Here is a 26,604-nt window from a genome sequence, read left to right as displayed (position 1 = left end):
TGTAGTAGATACTTCTTATACTTGTGCGTTGTGATTAATTCCACACACATGTACGTAAAGATATACGCGTACATACATAGAAGCAATGTTGCTCTTTGGAATATAATTTTTGAGAAGTAAATAAAGGGTTTTTATATATAGGATCGACAATTTATAGTAAGAACTACTGTGTCAATTTTATATCATTACTAGCTGACCCCGCAAACGTTGTTTTGCCATATATGTTATTAACCCCCCTTAACCCCCCCCCCTATAACTTAGGGGTATAAAAAAAAGATGTCAGCTTATTTTCAGACCTACCCGATATGCACACATAATTTCATAAAAATCTGTCCAGCCGTGTCGGAGGAGTATTGTAACTAACATTGTGACACGAGAATTTTATATAGGTGTATAAAAACTATATTCTTTACTATTTTTGACACGATACCCTCAAAAAACTTGTCATGAAACGTTTTGTGAAATTATAATATGTATAATAATGAGAAACTGAAACTCAAAGATTTGAAAAAAATAAAATAAAGATAACTAGGAAAGAAACATGACCTCCTAACAAAGGATCCAAAAATATCCGTCAATTTCTTTCGCGTTTTAATAAGTCGATCAAGAAATTCAACCGTATTCTTTTTCTATTCTTGAAACAACAACGATATCAAAAATCCGTCGTCACGACTCTCACTCGCACCGGATACAAACTTCCGGGATACACTTTGGAAGCTGAGACGACTCATTGGAAGGAATACGTAGGTACCTAAACTGAAAGATCGCTGTATCACAGCAAATAAATTTGTCATTGCAAATCTTAACTGAAGAAAAGATACGAATCAAAGAAGAAAGAAAGAAAGACATTTATTTGAGACGTACACTGCTTACAGACATACAACTAACACAATGAGAGTTTAACTTCAACAAAAAAAACTACAAACAAAATTTATCATCTAAAATAATGAGTGGAAGTAATAACGTAAATGAAAAAAAAAAATAATAATAATAATTAAGAAATAGGTTGCAAAACAATAAAAAAAAACTACAAATTTATACATAAAAAAAATATACCTACAAAATATCAAAATAAAATTCTTAGTCTGCAAAAAAAAAAATATTATAAAAAAAAAACGTCAATTTAATATTATTTACATATGTATATGTTTAAAAGACCCTCACTTTAAATCAAAGTAATAACGTTAAAATAACTAGGAAATAGGTTACAAAATCTCAATAAAAAATAAAGTAATTAATAAATAAAAACCTTAATTATATAATTTTAAAATCACACACATACGAGTAAATATATATTTCGCCTGGCCGCATCTAGTTTAACATTTGAAGATCTATGTATTTGTTTGTGTTTCGTCGCTTGCTGCTTTTGTTGCTTTTTTTTTTTTTAATGCATAGTGACCGGTCTTACCATTGATGTAATGCGTTTCTACCCACTTTTTGGTTTTTGTGACGATATTGTATAATGAACTTTGTTTATTACCGACACGCTCGGCTAGAATTATTGTAAACTTGTAGATATTTAAAAATGTATTCTTTCTAATGTATTTCTCATATAAGTGAATTGTTAATTCTTATGAGAATAAATATCTTTGACCTGAACTTCAGCCTGTAATATCCCACTACTGGGCATAGGCCTCTTTCCCCATGTAGGAGAAGGAAACTTAATCCACCACGCTGCTCCAATGCGGGTTGGCGGATATATTCCCTACTATGAGTAACGATCGCTATCAGGTGTACATGATAACAACCGGGACCGACGGCTTAACGTGCTCTCCGAGGCACGGTGGGGAGACCCACAAGGACTGCACAAACACCCAGACCACGGCAAACACATGTATGGGCAATACAAATGTTTTTCATGTGCGGGGATCGAACCCGCAACCGCCAGTGCAACAGGCACGATCCATGGCTGTAACCGTTGCGCCAACGCGGCGTCAATGAGAGCACAAATACAATAAAAAAATTTAAAAAAGTAAAAATACGAGAAAGTAAAAGATACAAGAAAAAGTTTAGATTAAAAAGCTTATATACAACTGTGAAATAATTATAATAATAATTATAACTGTGAAATAATTTTATGATTGATACAGTAGAATTTTTTTTTTTCGGTGATTTAATTTAATATGAATTAGTTACAATTATGTAACTTTGTATATTGTGCGTTTGTTTTCTTTTTGCGAATTGTGTGTAACACCTATAATTAAGACAACACTTATACTTAATATTTTCGTAAAAATTCATTCTTTTTATGTTCTTGTTAGTGTATGTCTTGTTGGTGTTAATGTTAAATAAATAAATAAATAAATTAATAAAAAATAAGCAGAGACTAACAACCTGTACTTTAAAGAATTGATGTTATATAAATTTAACACTAATAGTTGTACACTGTTTTTTTTTTTGAGAGCAAAATCTCGAAGTGTTGGATATCAAATAAAAATATTTTATGCTAAACCTTGAATAAAATCCGACCTTCTCTACCTTTAATAATTTAAGGTAGGTATCCTCTAATAAAATAAGGTACACCTATAGATAATAATTACAAGAACATATAACGTCTGTATAAATCCCCACAAATCGGCGTATCTGACGGAGGCAAGACAGATTAATTGCTTTCGAAACTCCCTAATTTCATTAAAAACCATGTAAAAAAACCAATAAAGCAGTAACCCTTAGCCGTACAATGACGGTCATTAATTAGATTGACAGCCGAACCGGTTCGGGTAAAAAATATTAATTCTCGATATAGGAGCACACGTTTCGATGCCGTCCGCTTTAATTAAACGAATTAATCAAAATGCCCCGCTCCTCGATCTGCCCCGGCTCCCAACTCCTGCCCCTGCCCCCTACGCCGGCGTCAATCACGTGACGGGGCACTTTGCTTCTCGTACACAGAGTTTTAATTAATACACGGTACAGTATCTTGTGGATATATTCCTCTTTTTTTTTCGTTTTCTTCACGATTGCTTGCAAGAATGTAATGATTGACAGTGTATTTTATCACATAAGTAGCTTGGTATAAATTTTGATTGATTAATTTTTCTAAATAAAATTAGTGTTTAAAATAATATGTATTGCTCTCGTATTATATTACGTACATTGATAAAATTAAGTATATCAAAATAGCTACTATGCATACATTCACACCTCACTAATAGAATATATAATAAGCCGAGAGTCAACCAAATTAATAAAATGTGCAGGTATAGTGTATAATGCAAATTGAGTTCCAATTCCATATATTAAACTCAGGTTTATAAAAGTAAAAGCGACCTTAGTCTCCGGCACATGTTATCTCTACTGCTACTGATTAATTTAGAGATAGACAAGCTGATCCTGTAAACGTTGTTTTGCCATATATATTATTAACTCCCTTAATCCGCCCCTCCTATGACTTAGAGGTATGAAAAATAGATGTTGGCTGATTCTCAGAACTACCCGTTATGCACACAAAATTTTATAAAAATCGGTCCAGACTTTTGAACAGATACTACTAATGGATGTTTATTATATGTTCCTTAAAACATAAATTTACTGATATCACATTAGAAGGCTATTGTAACTGTAGCTAGTGTAACAGAGACATTAAATTCAGGCTTCAGGCTAATTGTAGTTCATCGTTGAATTTTGAATTCTAGATTTTGTAAATACTTGGCATCAACATAAATGTAGAGAAATGTCATTTCACTTCAGGTAGTACTTTTTTACCGAGTTAGGGTACAGCAGGAAATTTTCTGCTCAAAATATGGAGCAGTTGACGGAGGTAGTACCTCGACCTTACAAAGATCACAGCTAAATAATACTGCTTTCAAGCAATGTGGTGTTACTGTTGGTAATTAAGGAATTGAGGATAGGATCGGCATCATGCATTCGATGCTTCTGGTGTTGCAGAGGTCTATAAGCTACGGTAATAGCTTACCATTAGGTGAGCCGTATGCTTGTTTACCGACCTGGTTACATTTAAAAAATGTTTTTATACAACTATATTATAAGCAAAAGTTCTGAGAGCCTTCATTATCGTTGACGATAGGCGCCTTCAGTTTTCACATTATATTTATAAATCTGAAAGCTCTGATGATAATTATGCCTTAACACTTACACTCTGGAGAGACTAATGGCAGACCCAACAAGAGATACCAATTTTAGCTGTTTACTCAGTTGACATTAAAATCGGTTGTAGTTGGTGTTGAAATTTTCAATATACATACCTACACTTAACTCAAAAGTATTTAGCTCTATCTTCTTTATTGATACACAATACTCTATACAAAATTTTATTTGTCCTCGTTCATATGTATAAATCATATTCATCAAAAATTACTTTTATGCCAATTTTTTATTCAATAAAACTTTATTAAAATTATATTAAAAACATAAATATCTATAAAGAAAAAATATTTTTATAAATTAAGGGTAGCCAGTCAATACCGGTACATGATATTAAGCCATAAAATAACAACTTCTTTAGAGATACAAAGTCACCAGTGAAAGGTAGTCAAATAGCATGATCGACTTTAGTTTAACCGGCTATTTATTATGTTAAATTCAGTAAAAAAAATGCAGAGTCGATATTAAAAGGTTTCATTCAAGAATACATGAGTATTATTCCATATGGAGATTTAAAATAATTCATCAAGTCCGTATGTATACTCGAGAATGGCAGTGATGGATTTCACCAAACATTCATCAAAACCAGCACACTAGTATATAGTAGTATATCGTCGCTTTGATGAAATACGCTTAAAGGAAATTAAACCTTTGCTATATTGGTACAGTGATGTTTTTGCCACTCTCGATTTAGAATTTTCGGTGCTTGCGGTCGACTGAATTGGATTGAACGAAGTTTAGTTCAAATAATACATATTTTTTCACGACTTTCTATTTGTTAATAACCATTGTTGTATCAACGTTGGAAAATATAAAGCTATATTTGAATACCCTCTATTTTTTGAAATTTAAAAACCCTTTTAACCGTTACAACGTGAGTAAAACATTACTTATTGTCCTTTTTATGTCAAATAAAAGTATTCCACTTTGGTATTTCATTTCAAATTGAAAGGAAAATATAACTGAGTCTTGATATGAAAAATGTTAACAGCTTTAAAATGTTTTCGTTCAAATATGCGTCGCAATTGAAAAATGTACAATCATTGCATATTTACTTTTTAGTATGTATATTTATAAATGACTAGCTTGTACCCGCGGCTTCGCTTGCATTTAACCTATTAAATAAACAGATATAGATTTTATCTTTCGTGAAAAAAGTTTTTTGATACAAAGTATCCTACTCGTCCTTGTGGGTCTCCCCACCGTGCCTCGGAGAGCACGTTAAGCCGTCGGTCCCGGTTGTTATCATATACACCTGATAGCGATCGTTACTCATAGTAGGGAATATATCCACCAACCCGCATTGGAGCAGCGTGGTGGATTAAGCTCTGATCCTTCTCCTACATGTGGAAAGAGGCCTATGCCCAACAGTAGGATATTACAGGCTGAAGCGATTTCTAAAACCTCCAAAAATATGCGTACAAAGTTTCATGATGATCGGTTAAGTAGTTTTTGCGTGAAAGCGTAACAAAAAAAAACTTATATTCACGTTTATAATATTAATAGGGATTAAATTAATAAATTTCAGAACTAATCTAACAACATTTTATTAATATTTAATTATATCAGTTCAATTCTTTCAAAGTTACGAAATAACATAAGTTTGGTTACACAGTTTCACTCATTATATAGCATCTCATAATAGCAACAGTTGTCATCGCTTTACCGTTTGCAACATTGAATTAAATTTACGACAGAGCCTTTATATTTAACTAACTTCAAAAAAAGAGTTGATGGATTAGACTGCATTTTTTTATGTGTGTTACTTCTTGAATCAAAAAAGGCACTGTCGTGTTTGACAAGTGCTTTTTGATTATCTCTACTATCGCTTCAGCGTGTTATATCCCACTGGTGGGCAAAAACCTCTTTTCCATATAGGAGAAGGATCAGAGCTTAATCTATCACGCTGCACCAATGCGGATTGGCGGATATATCTCCATTTCGACTACCTTAATAATTATCGATACAGATGGAAGTTTTTTTTTTTTTCGTTCGCTAGCTGACACATTTATGACTATGTTTAATAAAACATTAAATAAACCTTAGATTAAAATAATATATTATTTTTTTATCGAGTCTCTCTAGTCAAAAATGAGGAGATACGCAGAAGAATCACAGTAACCGACATAGCCCAACGGATCGCAGAAAAAAAAGTGACAATAGGCGGGACACGTAGTTTGAACGACTGATGGACACTGTGGTCCCAATGTGTTGGAAATGCTGCCTCGTATCGGTGAATGCTACGTTGGAAGATCCCTAACTAGGTGGAAAGATGACATCAAACGGGTCGCTAGCAGCCGCTGGATCAAGCGATACCTATGTCCAGTAGTGGTAGTACGTCTATTGGTTGACAATGATAATGATGATGATTATAATTATGATGATGATGATGATGATGATGATAGATATTACTTGTAGTAGCAATGACTAAATCAATGTAAACAAAAATAAATATCAACAAAAATACAAAACACTATATTTTTCAACACTAAAAATAGATAATATTTACATAACACAGAAAAAACTCCCAAAAAAAAATTAAACTACTTTATATCTTTGGAAATATGGTACATCGATTAGTAGTAGGAAATACAGGTAAATAAAAACAGGAGACGATAAAATCAACTTAATTGCAACTAATAAAAGAGTGCTCCGTTTAACTCTGAACTATCGCACGATTAAAAATTCTCGTCGTGTACTTTAGCTGTTGTAAAGACTTTGTATGTTTTTACACGGCTAAATAACGTTGAAAGATGGTCAAAGTGTAACAAAGAGAAGTAATTGTTTAGTTAGAAGAAAACATACTTTTTTTGTATTAATGTGTGCCTTAAAGTCGCTCAACGTGCAGTGGAACAGGCTATGCTTAGGGTCTCTTTCAAAGATAGGATATCCGCGAAAGAACGAAAGTAACCGACATAGCCTCATAATTAGCAAGTTGATGTGGTGGTAGGCTGTTCTATGTCACAGGAACGATGGCCGCTGTAACTGGAGTGGACATCGCGTGCTGGCGAACGCAGTGTGAAATGTCCTCCGGCCGACGATTTACGTAAGATTGCCGGTGGAGGCTGGATGAGGATTGAGGAAAACCGAGATATCCGACGCAAAATTGGGGAGGCCTATGTCCAGCAGTGGACTGCGGTGGGCTGAAGTAAGTGAGTGAAGAGCCAGCAAGCGTACATTTTGATGGTGAGTAGTTTTCTAAGATAGCCTATGGAAACTTACGAGTATAACACTGAGAACATTACTATTCTAAATTTCATGTCAATCTTAAACTACAAGTAGTAATCAATATAAAAAACAAATCTCAGTTTCTCAATGGACATTTAGTTAGGAAATAATATAGTAACACATCAAAGAGTGATTTTGATACAACTCAGAATTCAACGGTAACTTAAACTGATACTAGGAAAATGCTTTGTAGTTTGCAGTCATGAAATATTTCGATACTTTATATATTTGTAGCAAATACTATGTTTTTAAAATCCTGAAAAAGATAATAAACATTGTTGGTTGGAATTTTATACCTACGAACACTTTAAGTCAACAAAGAAAACATTCACTTAGTAAAGTTGGAATGTTTATTTTTAAAATTTATCATTCTTTCTCGTGTTAATGCAATGTTTTGACTGAGGTGGGACATGGCAGGAAATAACCTGCTTAGAACTGGAGCAGTCTGACTGGGAAAGTACCTCGAATTTGCAGAAGATCGTAGCTAAGTAGTATAGGTTTCGAACAGTGTTGTATTCCTGTGGTGAGTAAGGTGACTAGAGCTCCTGGGAGGGGTGGGTGGTAGATTTGGCAACGCACTCGCAATAGTTTTGCTTTTGCAGGCGTCTGTAAGCTACGGTAATCTCTTGCCACTAGGTGAGTCGTACGCTTCTTTACCGACCTAGTAGTATAAAAAAATGTTTAATTACTTAGCGCCAGTCACAACTGGCGCTTATGTAATAGTCACAGCTGGCTTTGAAATACACAGACCGCAGACGGGCAGCAGCGTCTTCGGTGCGACAAAGCCAGCCCTGCGTGGTGACTATGGGCAACACACATGAGTTCACGCCATTTTTGGCTCGCACTTGTGGAGGCCTATCTCCAACGGTGGACTGCAATAAGCTGATCCGGAGGTGATGATGATGATGATGACAGTCACAATTCTCTTCATAGTGTAATAATAGTAAATGGTCACTAACTGCTTGAAATATCTTCAAAGATAACAATATGAATACTTAACGTTTCAATTCTGACTTTCAGCGATTTATCTCGAATTCTATTCGGAGAACTGATTAAGCAGAATTCATTCATTTCATCACTTAGTCCTTCATGGAGCTCCGCTTTCAGAATTGTGTAAATTGATGTGAATAGGACGAAACTGCTCTATTTAGAACCGTGCATATGCACGCTCATGAATTTAGTTCAAACTAGTAGAGATTAGTTTGAATTAGTAAATAGTGTCGTTAAAGGAAACACGAAATTAGAGAAGAAAAAATTTTCTTATTATCATCATTTTTTTTCTGTCTTTTGTAGAATTATTTTTTTATCGAATACGAGGGTAGTTATTGGACTTAAAATTACGATCATCTGGTGTCACTATAGTTCTATCTACTGGATTAACTCGATATTCCAGAGCGATGGTCATATTGATAAATATTTATAATTTTAGTAATATCTTAATTCAATAAAAATCAACAGACTTCAATAGACGCTAATATTACATATATTATAATATTGTTACAATGATAAAGATAATTATTATTAGATAATCACTAGCTATGTCCGCGACTTCTTCCCCGTAAAATTTAACAAAAAAGTTGTTTTTCAGTTCGCAGAGTTATAAAATAAATAAATTTCTCAAATAAAAGTACCTTTAATTACTCTTTTTATTACATCAGCTATTTGCCAGTAAAAGTCCTGTCAAAATCGGTCCAGTCTTTTCAGAGATTAGCCGGAACAAATAGACAGACAGATAGATAGACAAAAATTGTAAAAAAGAGTTTTTTTGGTATATGTACCGTGTATACATCCATATGCATGTAGTAAAAAGCGGTTATTTTAATATTACAAACAGACACTCCAATTTTATTTATTTTAGAAAAAGACTTGCTTTAAAGTAAAACAAACAGTATTCTGAAATCTAGTTTCGGAACTAACCGAAATGTTTTTAAATGGAATTGTCAACTTTGCTCAGAAGTTGGAACACCTATGAATAGTATGAAAAGCTAAAGCACAAAATGTATCTGCGGTCTAGACTTGAATGTCCGCTGTGAAACTTCAATACCTATTATTATTTACTAGTAACTGAACTTACTTTTAATCTAAAATTATTTTTAATTATATTACAAGATTATCACAAAAAGTAAAGGAAATCCTTGTCTCTCTTAACGAAAGTACGTTTTCGAAATTCAAAATGATTAAATATTTGAATCAGGTAAATTTAGAAAAACGTTTTTGATACTTGTGCTATAATTATTGTTAATTTATCAATTGCAAAACATTTATTTTATGTATTTTTGTTTACGACTTTACTTTGTAAGCTACAAAGGTAATATTGATTTAGAAATTGTCTGCGAATAAAGGTTGTATATATAAAAAAAATAAAGCTTATATCTGAGGCGTTCAGCTGTTATCTATATATTACTCGTAATACGTGAAGCAAAAACTTTGTACCCTTTTTTTTTACAAAAAATTGTGCTGACGGAGGAGTATGAAATTTCGTACACTTATAGTTTATATAGAGAAAGGAGCGCAGAATGCTGATATTTTTTTAAATATGCATAAAAATATATTAAATCAATAAAAAAAATTACACACACTACTATGTATATTATAGTCTATAGACACACACGCATATTATAGTCTTTTGTTGATTGTCAAAGTCTAAATTCAAATTGAAATTTTTTAAAAGGGTTCTTTATTTTCGATTATTGGCGACCACTAGTTAGTATAATTATATAAATTTCAAATCTAATTTCTGTAATAACTGTACATTTATTTATATATTTAATTTATTTAAACTTTTGCATAGTTATCAAAACATAGTTGACAAAATACAGAATTACTTTTGTAAGTGACACAGTTGTATCGGTTGTCAGTACAGGCGGCCTTATCGCCAATGCAGTGACTTTTTCCAAGCCACTTTTGGGCAGAAAACCGATATAGAAAGTGTGAGAATGTACATTTATATGATTACTTGGCTACTTGTGAGCAAGACTCTAGTTTCTAAAAGAGCGTGGAATCTAGTTCTTGATTGAAGTCTCAGTGTGGATTATTGTGTGCACGCTTCTACAAGTACAGTGATTTAAACTATTTCGTGACCGCTCAACACGAATAGTGCTAATCGGATTTAAAACTCTTGATCGTGCGGACGAAATTCCTATGTTTTATCTGCTATACGAGATTTTACACTGCCATATAATATTTTAAGCCTTGTACTGTATAATATAGCTTTTAAATACTTTTTTTTTCATGTTACCTATAAGACACTAAGTTAATACTTTTTCTGTTATATTCTAATAAGAAATACTTAATTTTTATTAATTTAATCCTTTAAAATAGAGTGGTATAATTACTGCTTGTACAGAAATGAATTACTTTTATTTACATTTTGTTTTTGTTTTGATGTTAGAAAATTTCATTCACAGCCATCTCTCAAAATTGTGTACACTTAAGACTTCTTCAATTGAAATACAAATTAAAATAAAACTTAGTAGCGAGCTACATGCAAAATAATTTATTTATATCGTAGCACTGCTACGATTGTCGTAGCTCGTAACGCTCACCACGCTACAAGTGCTACGAACAGAACGGTATCTGAAACGGTAAAGCTTGGCGTTAAGCTATGTTGTTCGGACGTGTCCTATCTTAATGACTGTAAATTATTGCTTTCAGTCTCGCCCCGTCCCTTTGTCCATTACCCCGTATGTGTTAAAATATTTGTTGAAAACTAAAAGCCTAAGATAGTTACGAGAGAAATTTAACCTTGATGACACAGACGATATGAATCTTATATATAATGTGGCAAAGTATTTTAATGTAAACTTAATAAATTATATTCGTAGAAAGGTAAAAGGTAATTTTACAATATAGTTTTAAAGAGTTCAAAAGTGTCGGCTTTTTAAGTTCCAAGGTGGGAGTGGAACTGTTGCTCCTTTATTGTTATCCCTTAGTCGCCGCTTGCGACACCCATGGGAAGAGAGGGGGTGGCTATATTCTTTACTGCTGTAACCACACAGCAGACGTTACCTAGCACGTTATTAAGCAGCTGATATCTATGAAACGGCTAAACTAGCGGTTATTATACGTGGACTTTACACACAAATACTACCCTATAGTATATATGTCATCAGAAAATAGGAAAAGCTATCTCATATCTTACTTTATTAACGGTTACAATATAAAACGAACCGCATTCTGTATTTTCAACACCTTACACAAAGATTACACAAACGTGGTAACCACAGAACGTGTCGAGCTTGACACATCGCCGCTAAACCGTCATTATTTCGAGTGTCGAACAAACGAGCTACACTCCTGGTACGGCTCACCGATCCGTGAAATTACATTTCGATTCACTTTAACGACAGAGATTTTGTATTTTGATAATAATTGATAGAGGCAGGCGTTGCTTCTCTATGTTTACTAAGTATACATTTTACATAATACATATATAATGAAAATTGACAACCGATCTGAAAGGGTTGCATAAAGCCATCCTAAATACTGGATGTCACGGGTTGGATTCCCGCTCAAGGTGGATTTTTCACAAAATTTGATAAAAATCGGTCCAGCCGTTTCGGAGGAGTATCGTAACTAACATTGTGACACGAGAATTATATATATATATACTAGCTGACCTGGCAAACTTCGTATCGCCTTATTTTTTTTTCTTAAATATAATAATTACATATATCAAAACAAAATATACCCTATCTTTCAAGTTGGATCAAACTGCACACGGTGTGCAAATTTGATTAAAATCAGTTAAGTAGTTTAAGAGTTTAAGAGTTCATCGCGGACAAACATTGTGACACGAGATTTATATATATTAAGATATATATATATATATATATATATATATATATTGTTGTATATATAAGTCTATACAATTTTACTCGCTAATTGAAATCATCCTAGTTGACAATATTCGTCACTTCTGTTAGTGCCCTTCCTTACCGCGTTCACAATGCCTTCTTTCATGCACAAAGGTAGTCTGGAAGAGATCTGAAAGACTGCATTTGTACACTGTTCCTTATTATTAATATGTTATTGTTTTGATTTTTGTTGTGTACAATAACGAGTATAAATAACTAACTAACTTATCTGCCTCAGTGAGCCGAAGTGAGTCTAGGCCTCCGAAATAAGATTTCTCCACTTCGCACGATCTTGTGCGATTTCCCGCCAATTATTGGCTTGCATCTCACTCAAGTCTGCTTCAACCACGTCCTTCCATCTGGGGCGACCCACCCACCCACCAGATACGCTCTCTCAACTGCTCGATCCTCCCCCATGCGTTCGACATGTCCGAGCCACTACAGCCGATGTGGGATTTGGTAACTCCAATGATGTTTGGCTCAAACACCAGGTTTGTACTTTCAGCATTGGTTTTTATTCGCCAGCTACCCTCTTGCCCTTTAGTTGGTCCTAGGATCTTACGGTAAATTAGTTAATAAGAGTATAAATTAATAAATTTAAAACGTATTTTCCACAAATTTATCAAATCTTTTTCCTCCTTAACCTTTAAGTACTGAGGTGGTGTAGTCAAATCATAAATTGTGACGTGACGTCTCTCAGACGGTTATTTAAATAATTAAAATGAGTTTTTGCTATTCACTTGAATCCACATTATTTAATTGCAATATGATCCGTTTATTATTAATTTACTAAGGAAGTGTAAAAAACAACAATTTTTTCATATGAGTTCAACATTTATTAGGTACTAATCAAACAACTAATATTTCGCTCTCTTAGAAACATAGTATTTATAATCAGGCTGTATTAAATTATTTTGTACTTTTTTTGGCAAATTTCTTATAATTTAACATCAGTCTTTATCGTAGTATTGCCTAAGTAATCATTACTTCTCTAATCAATAAAAATATAAAAAAAAAATTACTTATTGTCTGCACATTCCACGCATACTGTTTTTGAACATCCGAGACAGATAGCCTTGCGACATTCGATGCAGCTGTACTTAGTACGTCTTTTGAGTCTTGATGGACAAATTTTACATGTTTTTCTCGCTGCTTCTGTATCTTCAGGGGCAGTTATTTCAGGTTCTGGTGGTTTATCTGTACCTAGTACGCGTGATATTGTCAATCGCAGCTCTCTTGGTAAACGATTATTATACACTCGACGTTTTAGGTGTGGTAAGACCAAACTGCGAGCAAGATCCTGGAGAAACTGAGCTCTAGAAATATTAGGAACGGCAGTGCAGGTCTTGTACAGAGCATAGGCATTGACTCCACTCAAGTCCAAGACTCTGAAAAAAATAGCGAGAGGCCAACGTCGGGTTCTACGACTTGATGAATAATTCGAACATTTTTTATCGATTTCGTCAACACCCCCTTTTGTTTTATTATAATCCATTATAATTTCCGGCTTTTTTGTTAGTGGATCCAATTGCTTTGTGTGGTGCATAGAAGATATTAATAACACTGCTTTTGACTTTTTGGGGACGTAAGACACAATAGTGAAGTCTTTCGTGAAGCCGTGTAGCGACGATTCAGGCGAACGAGTTTTAGATGCTTGAAATTCAGGTGGGATGTGTCTTTTATTTTTTTTCAGTGTTCCAACGTAAGTGAGACCCCTATCTTTTAACCGTTCCGTCAATTCTATGGAGCTAAACCAATTGTCGGCTGTAATATTTCTATTGGTTTTTTCAAAATCCTTACACAAACGTAATACAGACTGAGTTGGGATGGCAAGCTTTCTCTCGGTTTCTGGTAGTCCTAGCCCATCAGAGTCTTTTCCGTGGTAGATGTATGCATTATGTACATAAAAGGTTTCTGCGTCACAAACAACTAAAATTTTTAGGCCATACTTGGCCGGCTTTTTGGGCATATAAATAATAAATTTACATCTGCCTCTAAATGGAACTAGCATCTCATCTACACATAAGTATGCTCCGGGAGTATATGCTTTCTTGCAATTGGCAATGAACAGCCCAAAAATTTCTGAAATTGCAGCCAATGGGTCCGTTTCAAGGCGTTGTGATCTACTGTTACTGTCATCGAAACGAATGTAGTTTAGGAGGGTGAGAAATCGGAATTGAGACATTACGCAGCGAAAAATTTCACGCCCGGAACCATCAGTAGCAAAAATGCATTTGGTATTTTCGTGATTTGATTTGAAAACTGAGGTATAAAATAATAAACCCAAGAAAGCTTTCATTTCTTCGCGATCGGTTGGTCTAAGTTCAACTTTGTCTGGATTTTTGTACTTTGTGCAAACCTGTGAAAGTTTTTGATTAGTACAAGTAACAATTTTCGTGTCAAATAGCTCAAGCCATAAAGATTCCGAGTCGATGAATGTTTTGGGTTGACGTGGTGGAATATCAACAATATTGTGACTTGCTGTACGACTTGATCTGTTAACAGGTTCTTCAGATGACCACTTGTACCCATTTTTTCCGTAATAATACTTTTGATTACCAGATAAAATTGAAATAGGACTCGTAGTTTCGGATCTTGAAGTTCGGTTGACATCAACAAGAGGCACACTGGTCGGTCTAGTTTGTAGCTGATTCTCATGCTCTTGTTCGTCTTCTGACTGTTCGGATTCGGTTTCGTGATCAGATTGCAAGAAGAAGTCTGGGTCTGCCTGATCATCGTCAACGTCGCTAAAATCACCCTCCGTTTCCTTTTCTAACCAAGTTTGTAGAGTATTTTCGAAGTCCTCACTAGTAACTGCAACCACTCTTCTTCTTTTGGGACAATTTTTTGAAGTACTTGGTTGATCCATCTAAAAAATAGCATCAATAATGAGGTGACGTCTAATAGACACTTAGAAAGATATACACTAATAATGACCTGACGTCTAACAGACCCGAAACATTAATACTGACCTTACGTCTCAGAGACACTGCGCAGCCCCACAGCCGAACGTGCTGATGCGCCGCTTGCGAGCGCTCGACTGACCAATCGTCACATTCAATCCGTAAGCTACAGGGAAGGGCGCGGGGGTAACTTTAAAGGCGTCGAAATAAGGCTCATATTTGTTTTGTCACCGTCTGTGAGACACCCACGTCAGTACTTAAAGGTTAAATTGAACATAATTAGACAGCACTTTAAATCCGATTTCTAGCACTTTCCATTCAATCCTTTTGAGGCGTGTTTCCGCGGTTTATCTCTCCACGAGAACCTCTTTAACATGAATCGAGCTTTTCAGTACATCTTTAATTTCCAACCTATACACTTCGAGTGAAGTTACGGAGTACTCCAGATAATTAAGTACACAGTTCAGAATTTCTTTGAGTACCTTGAAACGAAAAGTTAAGCATTCATTAGTATGCTTAACTCTTCGTTTACTGTAAATACGTAGATCTATATAATAATAATAATAAATCGCTACGCACTTAACGGACCCACTAGGATTTTGTCGGGGCTCCGGAAACACACAATACACAAGCACAAACGCCCAGACCACGACAAATAAATGTCTGTCGTGAGCGGGGATTAAACTTGCGACCTAATATATCAACCCAGTGTATCGTACACGTGTCAGTAAATTAAAAAAGTGCCCTAATGTCAAAATCTTCACTAAAATAATCTTATACTCAGCGGTGAAGGTAATCAGCGGTGAAACTACAAAACAAATATCAGTTTTAGATTAATAGAAGAATCATCAAAATCGGTACATCAAGTGAAAAGTTATGCGGTATAATACAACGTAGGTTGACGAAAATAATGTCAATTAAATACGCATTATTAGATATAGCTCTAAAATTACTTGTTAGATATCGATTACATTTAAATGGGACCACGTGGCACGCATTACCTGTCGATAAAAAAATCAAAATCGGTTCTTCCAATCAAAACTTCTGAGGTAACTTACAAAAAAAAAATTGAGAACCTCCTCCTTTTTTGGCAGTCGGTTAAAAAGCAATTGTATTTTTTATTGAAAAACGACTACATATGTATAAATATTTAATTTTTCAAACTAATCAAGATATGAATATCTACAAAAAGCACTTTGAGTATAACCTAGGAACAAATATGGAGTTTTTGTAAATCTCTTAATATGTTAATGTATTGTAGAGACAATTTAAAAAAAAAAAACGTTATTTAAATTATTATAAAAGTCATAATTTATTTTTTTTAAATTTTGATTCAAAAACGTTTAAAATTATTTAAATAAAATACAAAAAAACCTTTTCAAAACCGATTTACCGTAGCGGTATGTGAAAGTCACTTTAACACCCACGATCGTTGATTCGAATACCACTCTGTATAAGAATTTGTGTCTATAATAAACAATTATCTATTCTTGAATTTCGTGTCTTTAATAAACAATTATCTGTTCTTGAATTTCGTGTCTATAATAAGCAATTATCTATCGCTTATAACCTGATTCAGATCAGTTCAGTTCAGCTACTTTGAACAAGTAAATAAACTCATTGTTATGATTTATTCAGCCTGTATACAATACACATACATTGCACACCAAAAACGGACATTTTACAACAAAAAATTGTGTATAAAGAAAAAAAACATTCTTCGCGGTAAAGGAGTGACCTCTTCCATACAACATCAGGCATATAAGGTAAAGTCATAATCATAATTAGATTATACGAAGTACGTGTCGCTCGACTAATAAGTGCATTGAAGTAATTAGAGCGAAAATCCTCGGAGTCAGTCGGAAATCCGCAACGTGACGGTTGCGTGCGACCTCTCACCGCATTGCGTTGCATATTCCACCTCGTTTTGCTTAATTTTTCATTAAATTTATTTCGCAACTAGCTCGGTTAATTTGACAGGTCCACCTCTGGGTGGTTAGATTCAAAATCTATGTAAAAAAATACCAGTACATATTTAATTATATCATTATGAACTAGCCCATTGGCACAGTTTATAATGTTTTTCTTTCTGATCCGGGGGTTGTGGGTTCGATTCACACCTTGAGTCTGTTTCTTCAAATAAAGGGTTCTGTAGGTGTGGTAGATTAAGTTCCGTGTGAAAAAAAATCTAGTCAATTTTTAAAATTGAAGTTGTTTAAAAAGACAAGATATTTTTATATACTTGTCCCGCAATATACCTTTCGTGAGCGCATAAGCGTGGCTTTAGTTAACAATGAAAAACATTCTAGAAGAAAATTTTGTTCCCATATGCAGTTCTTTAGTTGTATGCGGGAGTTAGTATTCACGTTTTCCTTTGTTGATTTGTTTATGAATAATTAAAATAAAAAGAAGGAAATTGCCAGAGTGGCTCGTATATTAAGACAAAGTAAATTAGAAAAAAAATGCGTGGAACGTAATTTATAACATCTATTGAACCCTCCATTTGAAGGAGCGCAATTAAAAATCGAACAACCTATGCATGTAATATATGTAATATAGTCGGCTGTTACCTATAACACAAGCATTAAGTTGCTTACATTAGGAACAGACGACCGTGTGTGTATATTGTCATAGATATTTATTTATACACAAAAAATTATTATTGTTTCTTTAGATATTTTCCATGAAAGCTTCTTTTTGACCATTCAAAATAATAAGAATAATATAATTGTATCTCATATATTTAATATTTCACTGTTTTTTTTTTGAGTTTACTCCTTAAGAATTGATTTTCATATAAGGTCCCCGGTATGATGAGTAAGTCTACTGAACGTATTACCTCGTTACATTTCTCGTAACGCCATCTATCGGAACCAAATAGGTTCCTATAGACGAAGACGTTTTCTAATAACGCCATCTATCGGAACCCTGGAAACTGGCTTTATTTGATTTGTTTATTTACCATTTGATATGGTATTAATCTTTTCCTTAGATTAGTTAGCCTTTTTTGTGCCTATTTAGACAGTCGATCAGAAGGAGTCAACTCCAGTCGTACGTCGCAGCGGACACACGCACATTTTTTTATTATATATTGTGGTAAAGTTTTGAAATAATGAAAAGGATTACCTCTCCCCATAAGTACGTAATGTTAATACAATCGCGTGTTACAAACTTACCGCATTGCGATTCCCGATACAACAACCAGTTCAGTAGGTAAATAGCTTAAATACATAAACAAAAACTGAAAATATATTTTTGTATAAAGCTTAATCCGCCAAACTGACTTGTTTTCAACGTACTATGTAAATATTGTTAAATTCATTTTAATTAACATCGATGTCGCATATTGATATTTTCAGCCGAGTAACTTATTGGGGTTTTAATTTAAAAAATCGACAAAGCCGTAAGAGGATATGAAATTTAGATTTTATCTAGAATCTGGAACGCAGACTTTGGTACGCTGATTCTTGGAATCATTAAAATTTTGTCAGTCATTGCTTACCCCTAAATATCAGTATTTAATCTAAAAACAAAACGATTCATAACATGACACACACACACGAACACACACATACACACACACACACACACACACACGAAAAAACACACACACACACACACACACACACATACACCCACAAAGACGCATACACACAAATGCGCGCGCGCACACACACATACACATATACGAAAGAATAATTTGTGATCACAATTATTTCCTTCAAATCTATACTTCGATCTTAGAATGATGAAATATAATTTCGGGATGAATGTTAACCTAATCCTGTGTCAATTCCTTTTACAATGTCATTTATTATTCTACGAGTAAAATCATTTATTATTCTAAAAACAATAAAATTATTTTTTAAAATGTTACATCTAAAGATTCCTAATGTTTCCACAAATACAATTTTATTTTGTTCGTTTTAATCCGTTAAAATCCGATTGAATTAAATAAAAAACTAGTCGACAGCAGCATTCATTTATCACTGTAACGTATTTAATTTCCAAGGGTTTTCCACCTACTCATCACCGTGTCGTTTATCACAGAGCGTTTCACGACCATTGTCTTGAGAATCTCTGTGACCTACTTCCTCATACTTGAGTCTTACAGTTTTTTGTCTAATACCGTTTAAACTAAAAGCTACTCTATTTGTTTTAGTTAAAGTCGAGATCAGGATGACAAAGATGGCAGAACATCAAAGTTGGATGTTGTATGTATTCAGTAAATAATTATGCGTTCTTGATAATTAGTTCAGAGAATTCTTGTATTCCTTCCTAATATGTGTCTCAATTTTCCAAATTAATATTTTATCATTTTAATGGATATATTCATTTTATACTTGTGAACCCGCAAAGTTGATAAAATAATTTTTGCTTTTTGACACGTCTACTTTCTTTTTGTGTGGTTTCAGCCAAAAATAATATAGCCACCTTCTCTCTTCCCGTGGATGTTGTAAGAGGCGGCTAAGGGATAAAACAGTTCCACTACCACTTTGGAACTTAAAAAGCCGACAGATTGCGACATAACCATCGAACTGCTGGCTTTGAAATACACAGGCCGAAGACGGGCAGTAGCATCTTCGAAGACAGGTAGCAGAGTCTTCGGTGCGACAAAGCCAACCCTGCGGTGACCAACTCGCCTGCCCAGCGTGGCGACTATGGGCAACACACATGAGTTCATGCCATTTTTGGCGCGAACTTGTGGAGGCCTATGTCCAGCAGCGGACTGCGACAGGCTGAAGTAATAATGACTGATGACTCCCTTATTGGTCCACCAAAATGTTTCATTCAATTTCAAAAGGTCGCCTCTTTTTTAAATCAGACTCCCAAAAAATATTTCATATGAAGTTTTGGATACGTGTACTTAACAAACCGATGCAAATGAGATTGACAAAATAAATTCGAAAAAATCTAATAATATGAAATAATAAATAAAAAATTCCATTCTACGTCGGTGAAATTTCCACGGACTCTTACATGACTATATATTTTGAAAGCAAATAAGCCGACAAAATTGATAAGAGCCTTTGACCTTTAACGTTAGACGAGTCACGGTGTATACTATTTACAAAGTCTTTATAACCGTCACGGTAAACAACATTATATGGAAATTTAGCTTGAAATTACGCTACCTTCATACAAAGCTTCGCTCTTTATCAGCGCCTTCAAAGAAACCTTCACACGAAAGAAATTTAATATGCTTCATTCTTTATTGGGTCAGTGCGAAGTTAGTCACGTTGAATAAAATATAAACTTTAATACGTTACAAATAAGGTTGAAATTACTGACAAAAATCGATAAATACAAAATGTACACTATCACAAAGCGGCCAAGAAAATAAAATAATATATTCCTAATCAAAATGTGTTTAGTTTGTAGATGGAATTTCTTTTAATGCTCTCATTGCACGCATCGTTCTAGTGTTCAAACATAAACAACCCAGATTTCTGATTTTTCAAAATAAAAAAGGTTTTAATGTGTTGAGGTAATCGTTTTTGGAATAAGATTCAAAAAATTATTTAGCATTGATGAGGGTGAATAAATATTTTTATACAAAAACGTCTTCAATAACTAAAATATAATGCTCGCTACGAGATGATACACGCCTAAATAATGACGTGTAGAGATAACTAATGCTAGCTTTGATTCAGACATAGTTAAGAATATAATTTTCAGTTAATTTATTAACATTTTTATTATGTACTAGCTGCGTCCGCGTGAAATTTAATAAAAATAATTATTATTTAGTTGGCAGAGTTATAAAATAAAAAAAAAATCTAAAATTAAAGTAACCTTCGTTACTCCTTATTACCCCAGCTATCTGCCATTGAAAGTCCCGTTAAAATCGGTCCAGCCGTTCCAGAGATTAGCCGGAAACAACAGACAGACACAAAAATTATAAAAAATATTATTTTGGTATATGTATCGTGTGTATAGACGATACATATACCAAAATAATATTTTCCAATGCATTTAGTAAAAAACGGTTAATTTAATATTGCAAACAAACATTCCAATTTTATTTATTTTTATAGATTTATTATGTTTCTTAATGATTCTTCTCAACAAAATCTATACGTAGATTTTTCCCCAAATTCTGTATTCTACCTGAAAAGGTATTAGAGAATCGTTTTATCACGAAAATTTGAGAAAAACCAGTAAAAAAATCCGTATCTTTCAAAAGTTCTCACCCCCATATTATCTGTAACCCATAAAAAAGATATCTAAAGTTACACATTACACGTCCCATTTCCTTTTCCCACGCAAAAAACCCCTTAACATAGACGTCTCAGTTAATTTAGCACATATGTAAAGTAATATCAGCTATATTAGTTACTAGTAGAGCTCATTATAGCGTGGTAAGTTTTTAGAAGTGTAAATGCTCCCAAGCTACTCTCCAATATTAAACATTATATAGTTGTTGGTAGTATGAAAGACCCAATAGTTGCGATGCGCCAACTTTTGCTTATTGAAACTCGTATTTATAGACATTTTGGAACATAATATTAAATATATTAGATATGTTTGTTTTAATGTTTTTTAGAACAAAGTTCCTCATGGGGCGTTGCGGAGGGGTACCCTAGCCGGCAAGAACGTCCGTAACGTTAAATAAAAGCGTAAGATTCTTACGTATTGTCATGTATGATGGCTATACAGTTTGTAATGTATAGTCTACGTGATGACTGTTATTATTATTGCAGTTTGCTATTATTATTATATCTTTTGATAATTATTATATATTTTTATAAATAATTTTAAAAAAATAAAGGTGTTAAGATAATTTTGTAAAGTAGTTTTTGTTTTGTCAATAAATAAATCACAATAAAAAATATATACCCGAATAATTATTTTTTTATACCTCGAATAGAACTTGAAATTAATCTAATATATAAAATTCTCGTGTCGCGGTGTTTGTAGTTAAACTCCTCCGAAACGGCTTGACCGATTCTCATGAAATTTTGTGTGCATATCGGGTAGGTCTGAGAATCGAACAAAATCTATTTTTCATACCCCTAAGTTTTTCATACCCCTAAGTGTTAAGTTTGGGGGGTATTGAGAATGTTAATAAAATATATGGCAACGTTTGCGGGGTCAGCTAGTATTTTATAATAAGGAACTTTGTTCACATCTGGTGTCCCACGACACCACACTTTTTTTTTTAATAATTAATAAAAATGGTGTTCCCACGGCTTAACGTTAAAATTTGTATTCGAGCCTTTGATTTATTTATTACAAGAAATATAGTATATTAAGTCTATATGTTCCCGTTAATTATCGCTATCACTTAGATTGGACACCTCCTTTGAGCAATTAAATCGCGGCAAATTAGATCGCCATGTTCAAATTGACTAGTTGAAGTAAGCCCTACACACAGGAATCGTAATTGCTATGAGTTACTATTTACTTAGCGCGGTTGACTGTAGTCATTGTGATGGAATAAGAAATAGCGATTCTCTGTAAAAATAAATAAAATTGGAACATTAAGTGGTTTGAAACTAAGAACATAATCATGTATGTCTGAAAAACAAACTGTCTTGGCGTTCGAGGCGGCACGAGAGTCCGTAAGATACAGGTTCAAAGGCGTGTGCGTGGGTGTTACTTAGAAGTGTGAAATAAAAATGTCCTGTTTCTATTTTTATAATCACACGCTTTGAGAGATTAACCCTGCAATGGTCCCGTAGGTTATATATGTGATCCACAGAATTGATTATTTATAAAAAAATATATGTATATTTTGAGTAAATATACAGCCCGTAAGAACAGTATAACAGTTTATTTATTGGAACGAAGTTCCTTACGGCAGGCTTGACATTTGGCTGGGCAACCAAACTGAAAAAAATGTAAGGTACTAAAACCGTAAGAAAAATATATAACGGAAGTGACGTAATATCAGTCACACGACTGTATAATATGACATTTGTAAAACTAAAATATTACAAGTAAACTTTTTTGTTAAATTATTTATGTAATTTTATACTGTCGAAAAAAATAAATAGACATGTTTTTTTTATTGCACTTAATAGTTTTTTTTTTTAATTTCCTAAATACTTTTATGTATTTAATTAAAAACCAATCAACAAAATAAAAAAAATCAAGAACTAGAAAATATATATAAAATTCAACATTTTTTTTTTTCAAATTGTGTTGCTTCTATACTTTCCGAAGGAACTTCGTTCCTACCTGGTGTCCCATCACACCACATATTAAATATTTATTATTATTATTATTATTACATTTTTTTTTTGTTAACTAGTTACTTTTTACGTTGTGCATGTATGAGTTTTGTTAAATAAAAAAAATAGTCAAATGCAAGAAAAATGCAGTAAATTAACTGCTAATTGCTAAATTGATCCACATGACAGAAGTTATGGATCTCAAATAATCACGAGTTCAAATTTCGAATCCAAACTAGTACGGTTGAGTTTTGTAGCAATAAATTTCTCGGAACTCTCGGGAAAAAATCATTTGAGCTTTGTGGAATATTATGTTTCATTCTTGATACTTGATAACTGAAAACCCTATAAGTAGGAGAAACCTAACAGGAGAGGAGTCGAGATATCAGAGTCTATTACACATTTTATTAATGTAAGATTTGTCTAAAACTTCTTTAAATTCCTATTGTTTGTTTACACTATCTTATGTATATATCTAGTTTTTTTTTTTTTTTTTTTTTTAAATATATAGACTAGCGCTTGACTGCGATCTCACCTGAAGTCAAGTGAAGATGCAGCCTAAGGTGGTGCGCGCTTGCCTAGAAGATGCCTATTCACTCTTGATTTAAAGAATCTAGTTAAAAATTTTAGCCGTTAAATAAACATTTTTTTATGTATCCAGTCAAATACATTTTTTTTACTTGTAGTTAATTACACTGATAATTATGTCAATGCTGTTATTTTAGAATATAATTTATTTATTTATTTTTATTTGTTTTTTTCTTTGTCGACCTAAATAGAAATCCACATTAATTTTTATTACATACAACTTGTTAGGCTTCAGATTTTTTTTCTAATTAACCGCGTAAAATATATATTATTCGATACATTCCTAATAATAATAATAATAAGAATAATTTAATCAGTTCATAAATAATCTGATGGTTACGTTCTAAAACATTAATATAAACTACCGATTTGAAAAATATAGCCTGAAAATTACAATTTATATTTCAAAATATTTATTCGAGAAATTTCAAAGTTACAATTGAAGATTCATAAATAAAAACGAGTGTTTATAGAAATGAAATGAAATGGAACACAAAAATTGTTTATTATTTATGAAGTTCAGTTATTGTGTTTAGCCTTTATAAACATTTTATAAATTTTGCGTTATAAATTAAGAAAACGTTACAGTGATCACAGTTTTTATTTACTGCTCCTTTATTTGAAGACGTAATATATTTAAACAAACAAAGAAAAAGCTTTATAATATTACTACAGAAAACATTGCTAAGTATGCTATTTACTCACAATACATTAATTATATTTATGATTTACGAATAATCTAAATCTTACAAGATATTTGCAATTGAAATTTTATAATTGAATATTATTTCCTTGAATATTTCCGTGACGGTACTTAGTTATTGTTTTTCAAAGAAACAGTTTCAGGTTCCTCCTTAAGAAAGGAAGTCATGATTTTATTCTTCAGCTACCATGTTTGGATGTTTATAGTAACTACATTCGATGGAAACTTATGACCTTACGAATCCTAACCTAACTTTACTCCAAATACATTAAAAAACTTAAAAAGTATTGTTGAATAAACAAACGCATGCATACATACAAATTCATTAATTTCTGGTGATCCAAATTGTATAATATACACAGACCCTTGTAAGACAGGCTCTCTCAAGGGAGAAGTCGTGGTTAAGACCAAGGACACAAGATTACTAAAAGGGACTCATTACAAAACGCCCACCCAACATAATTCGACAAAAATAAAAAGTACGCTCTATTGTATATTTCCAGGAAACTGAGACACTTTCACATTTAGCAGGATTGTAGTGACCCGAGAAAGAGGAATGACGCAAATATTTACATCTTGTTTCCGACGACATATTTTATTCTCGAACGTTCGAATGACGGGCAATTATATTTTTTCTGGTATTTGAAATTTTTTATATTGAAATAGTTGCTTATAATAAAATAATTACATTATATTAGGTTTTTGTTTATGTGTATATATGTATATGTTTTGTAATTTACTCAATTTCTCGTTTCGAACTAATCACTGTCTTGTACTCCTTAAGGCTAATTCGTACCACATTTTGTTTATTAATGTATTGAAACAAATTAATTAGATATTTCATTTACAAATAACGACGTTAAAATTGGATTATCTTAAACTCAATATATAACATAATACCAAAAATCATAGAAAGAAAGAGAGAAAGTTTTAGAGCCGTGGACTCAAAATCAGATTCTCCTTCAAAAAGTATTTTTTTAAGGTAAGCTACAGGTTTTAACTGTTAAGATTTTATCAGAAAGGACAACTAAATTGTCATAAATAATATGTATACACTAGTAATACTCACCTAAACGTCAATGTAGTCAGCGGCCGGTATGACTTGTGACTCCCGGGGTCCGACATCGGCGTGCCCCAGAAATCATTCTCGAATATCCTCAGCACCGGATTCGCACCCGTCACGTCACTATTCGTCACGATAGCCGGAATGTCATCGTGTACGAATTCACCGCTCAAACTATTCGAGTACGTCAGAGCACCAACTGACGCAACAATGGCGTACACCGCCCATTCGTTCTCGCACAAGTTACGCCACGATTTGGTAGTAGTTTCACGCACCGGTAGTGGACGACGACGCATTATGGCACTTCTATTCCATATTTAAAATAATTAATCGTAAACGCGAAATTGAATTTTTTTTGTAAATCGAAAGATCATATTTTGGTTGACAATGTTTGGCTAGTTAATTCGAAATTGAAATTTGGATTATTCTAATCTGGGTAGTTTAAATCCGGGTAGTATCACGTAGATTTATCTAAAAGTTTCTGATATGTACAGAGTTAGGGGTACGTTTGTCAAGTATGATAGATCACCGGCTCATAAATCAACATTGGATCAGAGGACCGCTGATGTCATATTCATGAGTAACGAAGCTAAACGATGGCCGGGAAGACGGGCCCTTTTCTATATGTAGTTTTTGTATGATATCTTCAACTTGATGTTTTGTTACGAAATCTAATAAATTGTCTTCCTTGGAGTTAATCTGAAACAAAGAAAGATTAAGTTTAGTAAACGTAAAAAATATTTAGACGGCAATATAAAAAGTTTGTTTATTGTCAAAATAAAATAAATTAAATCCTTTTAATAACGTGTACGTATTTACTACCATTATTAAAAAAAAATTAAAGATAAAAAAAATTAAAATGCTATTTCGAAGTAAATAAAAAAAATATTTAAAAATAGCGTGTCTGTGGTGTATTTTCAATTTGTTATAATTAAAATCCTAACTAGACATCTGTCACAAAATTATTTATTACTATAGTCGT

At 33.2% G+C, this 26,604-nt stretch overlaps 1 protein-coding gene across 1 annotated transcript in view; it reads right to left on the bottom strand.

Moving 5' to 3' along the window:
* LOC123670467 (protein O-mannosyl-transferase TMTC1-like) overlaps positions 1–25,918 on the bottom strand; it is a 68,208-nt gene extending 42,290 nt beyond the window's left edge. Inside the window, exon 1 of the mRNA XM_045603961.1 lies at positions 25,629–25,918. Within this exon, the coding sequence (XP_045459917.1) occupies positions 25,629–25,918 (290 nt within the window). The remainder of the gene's footprint in view (positions 1–25,628) is intronic.
* Between the last annotated feature and the right edge of the window lie 686 nt (positions 25,919–26,604).

The sequence above is a fragment of the Melitaea cinxia genome, chromosome 4, assembly GCF_905220565.1.
Source record: "Melitaea cinxia chromosome 4, ilMelCinx1.1, whole genome shotgun sequence".
NCBI lineage: Eukaryota > Metazoa > Arthropoda > Insecta > Lepidoptera > Nymphalidae > Melitaea > Melitaea cinxia.
This window is presented reverse-complemented; position numbering and strand designations above follow the sequence as displayed.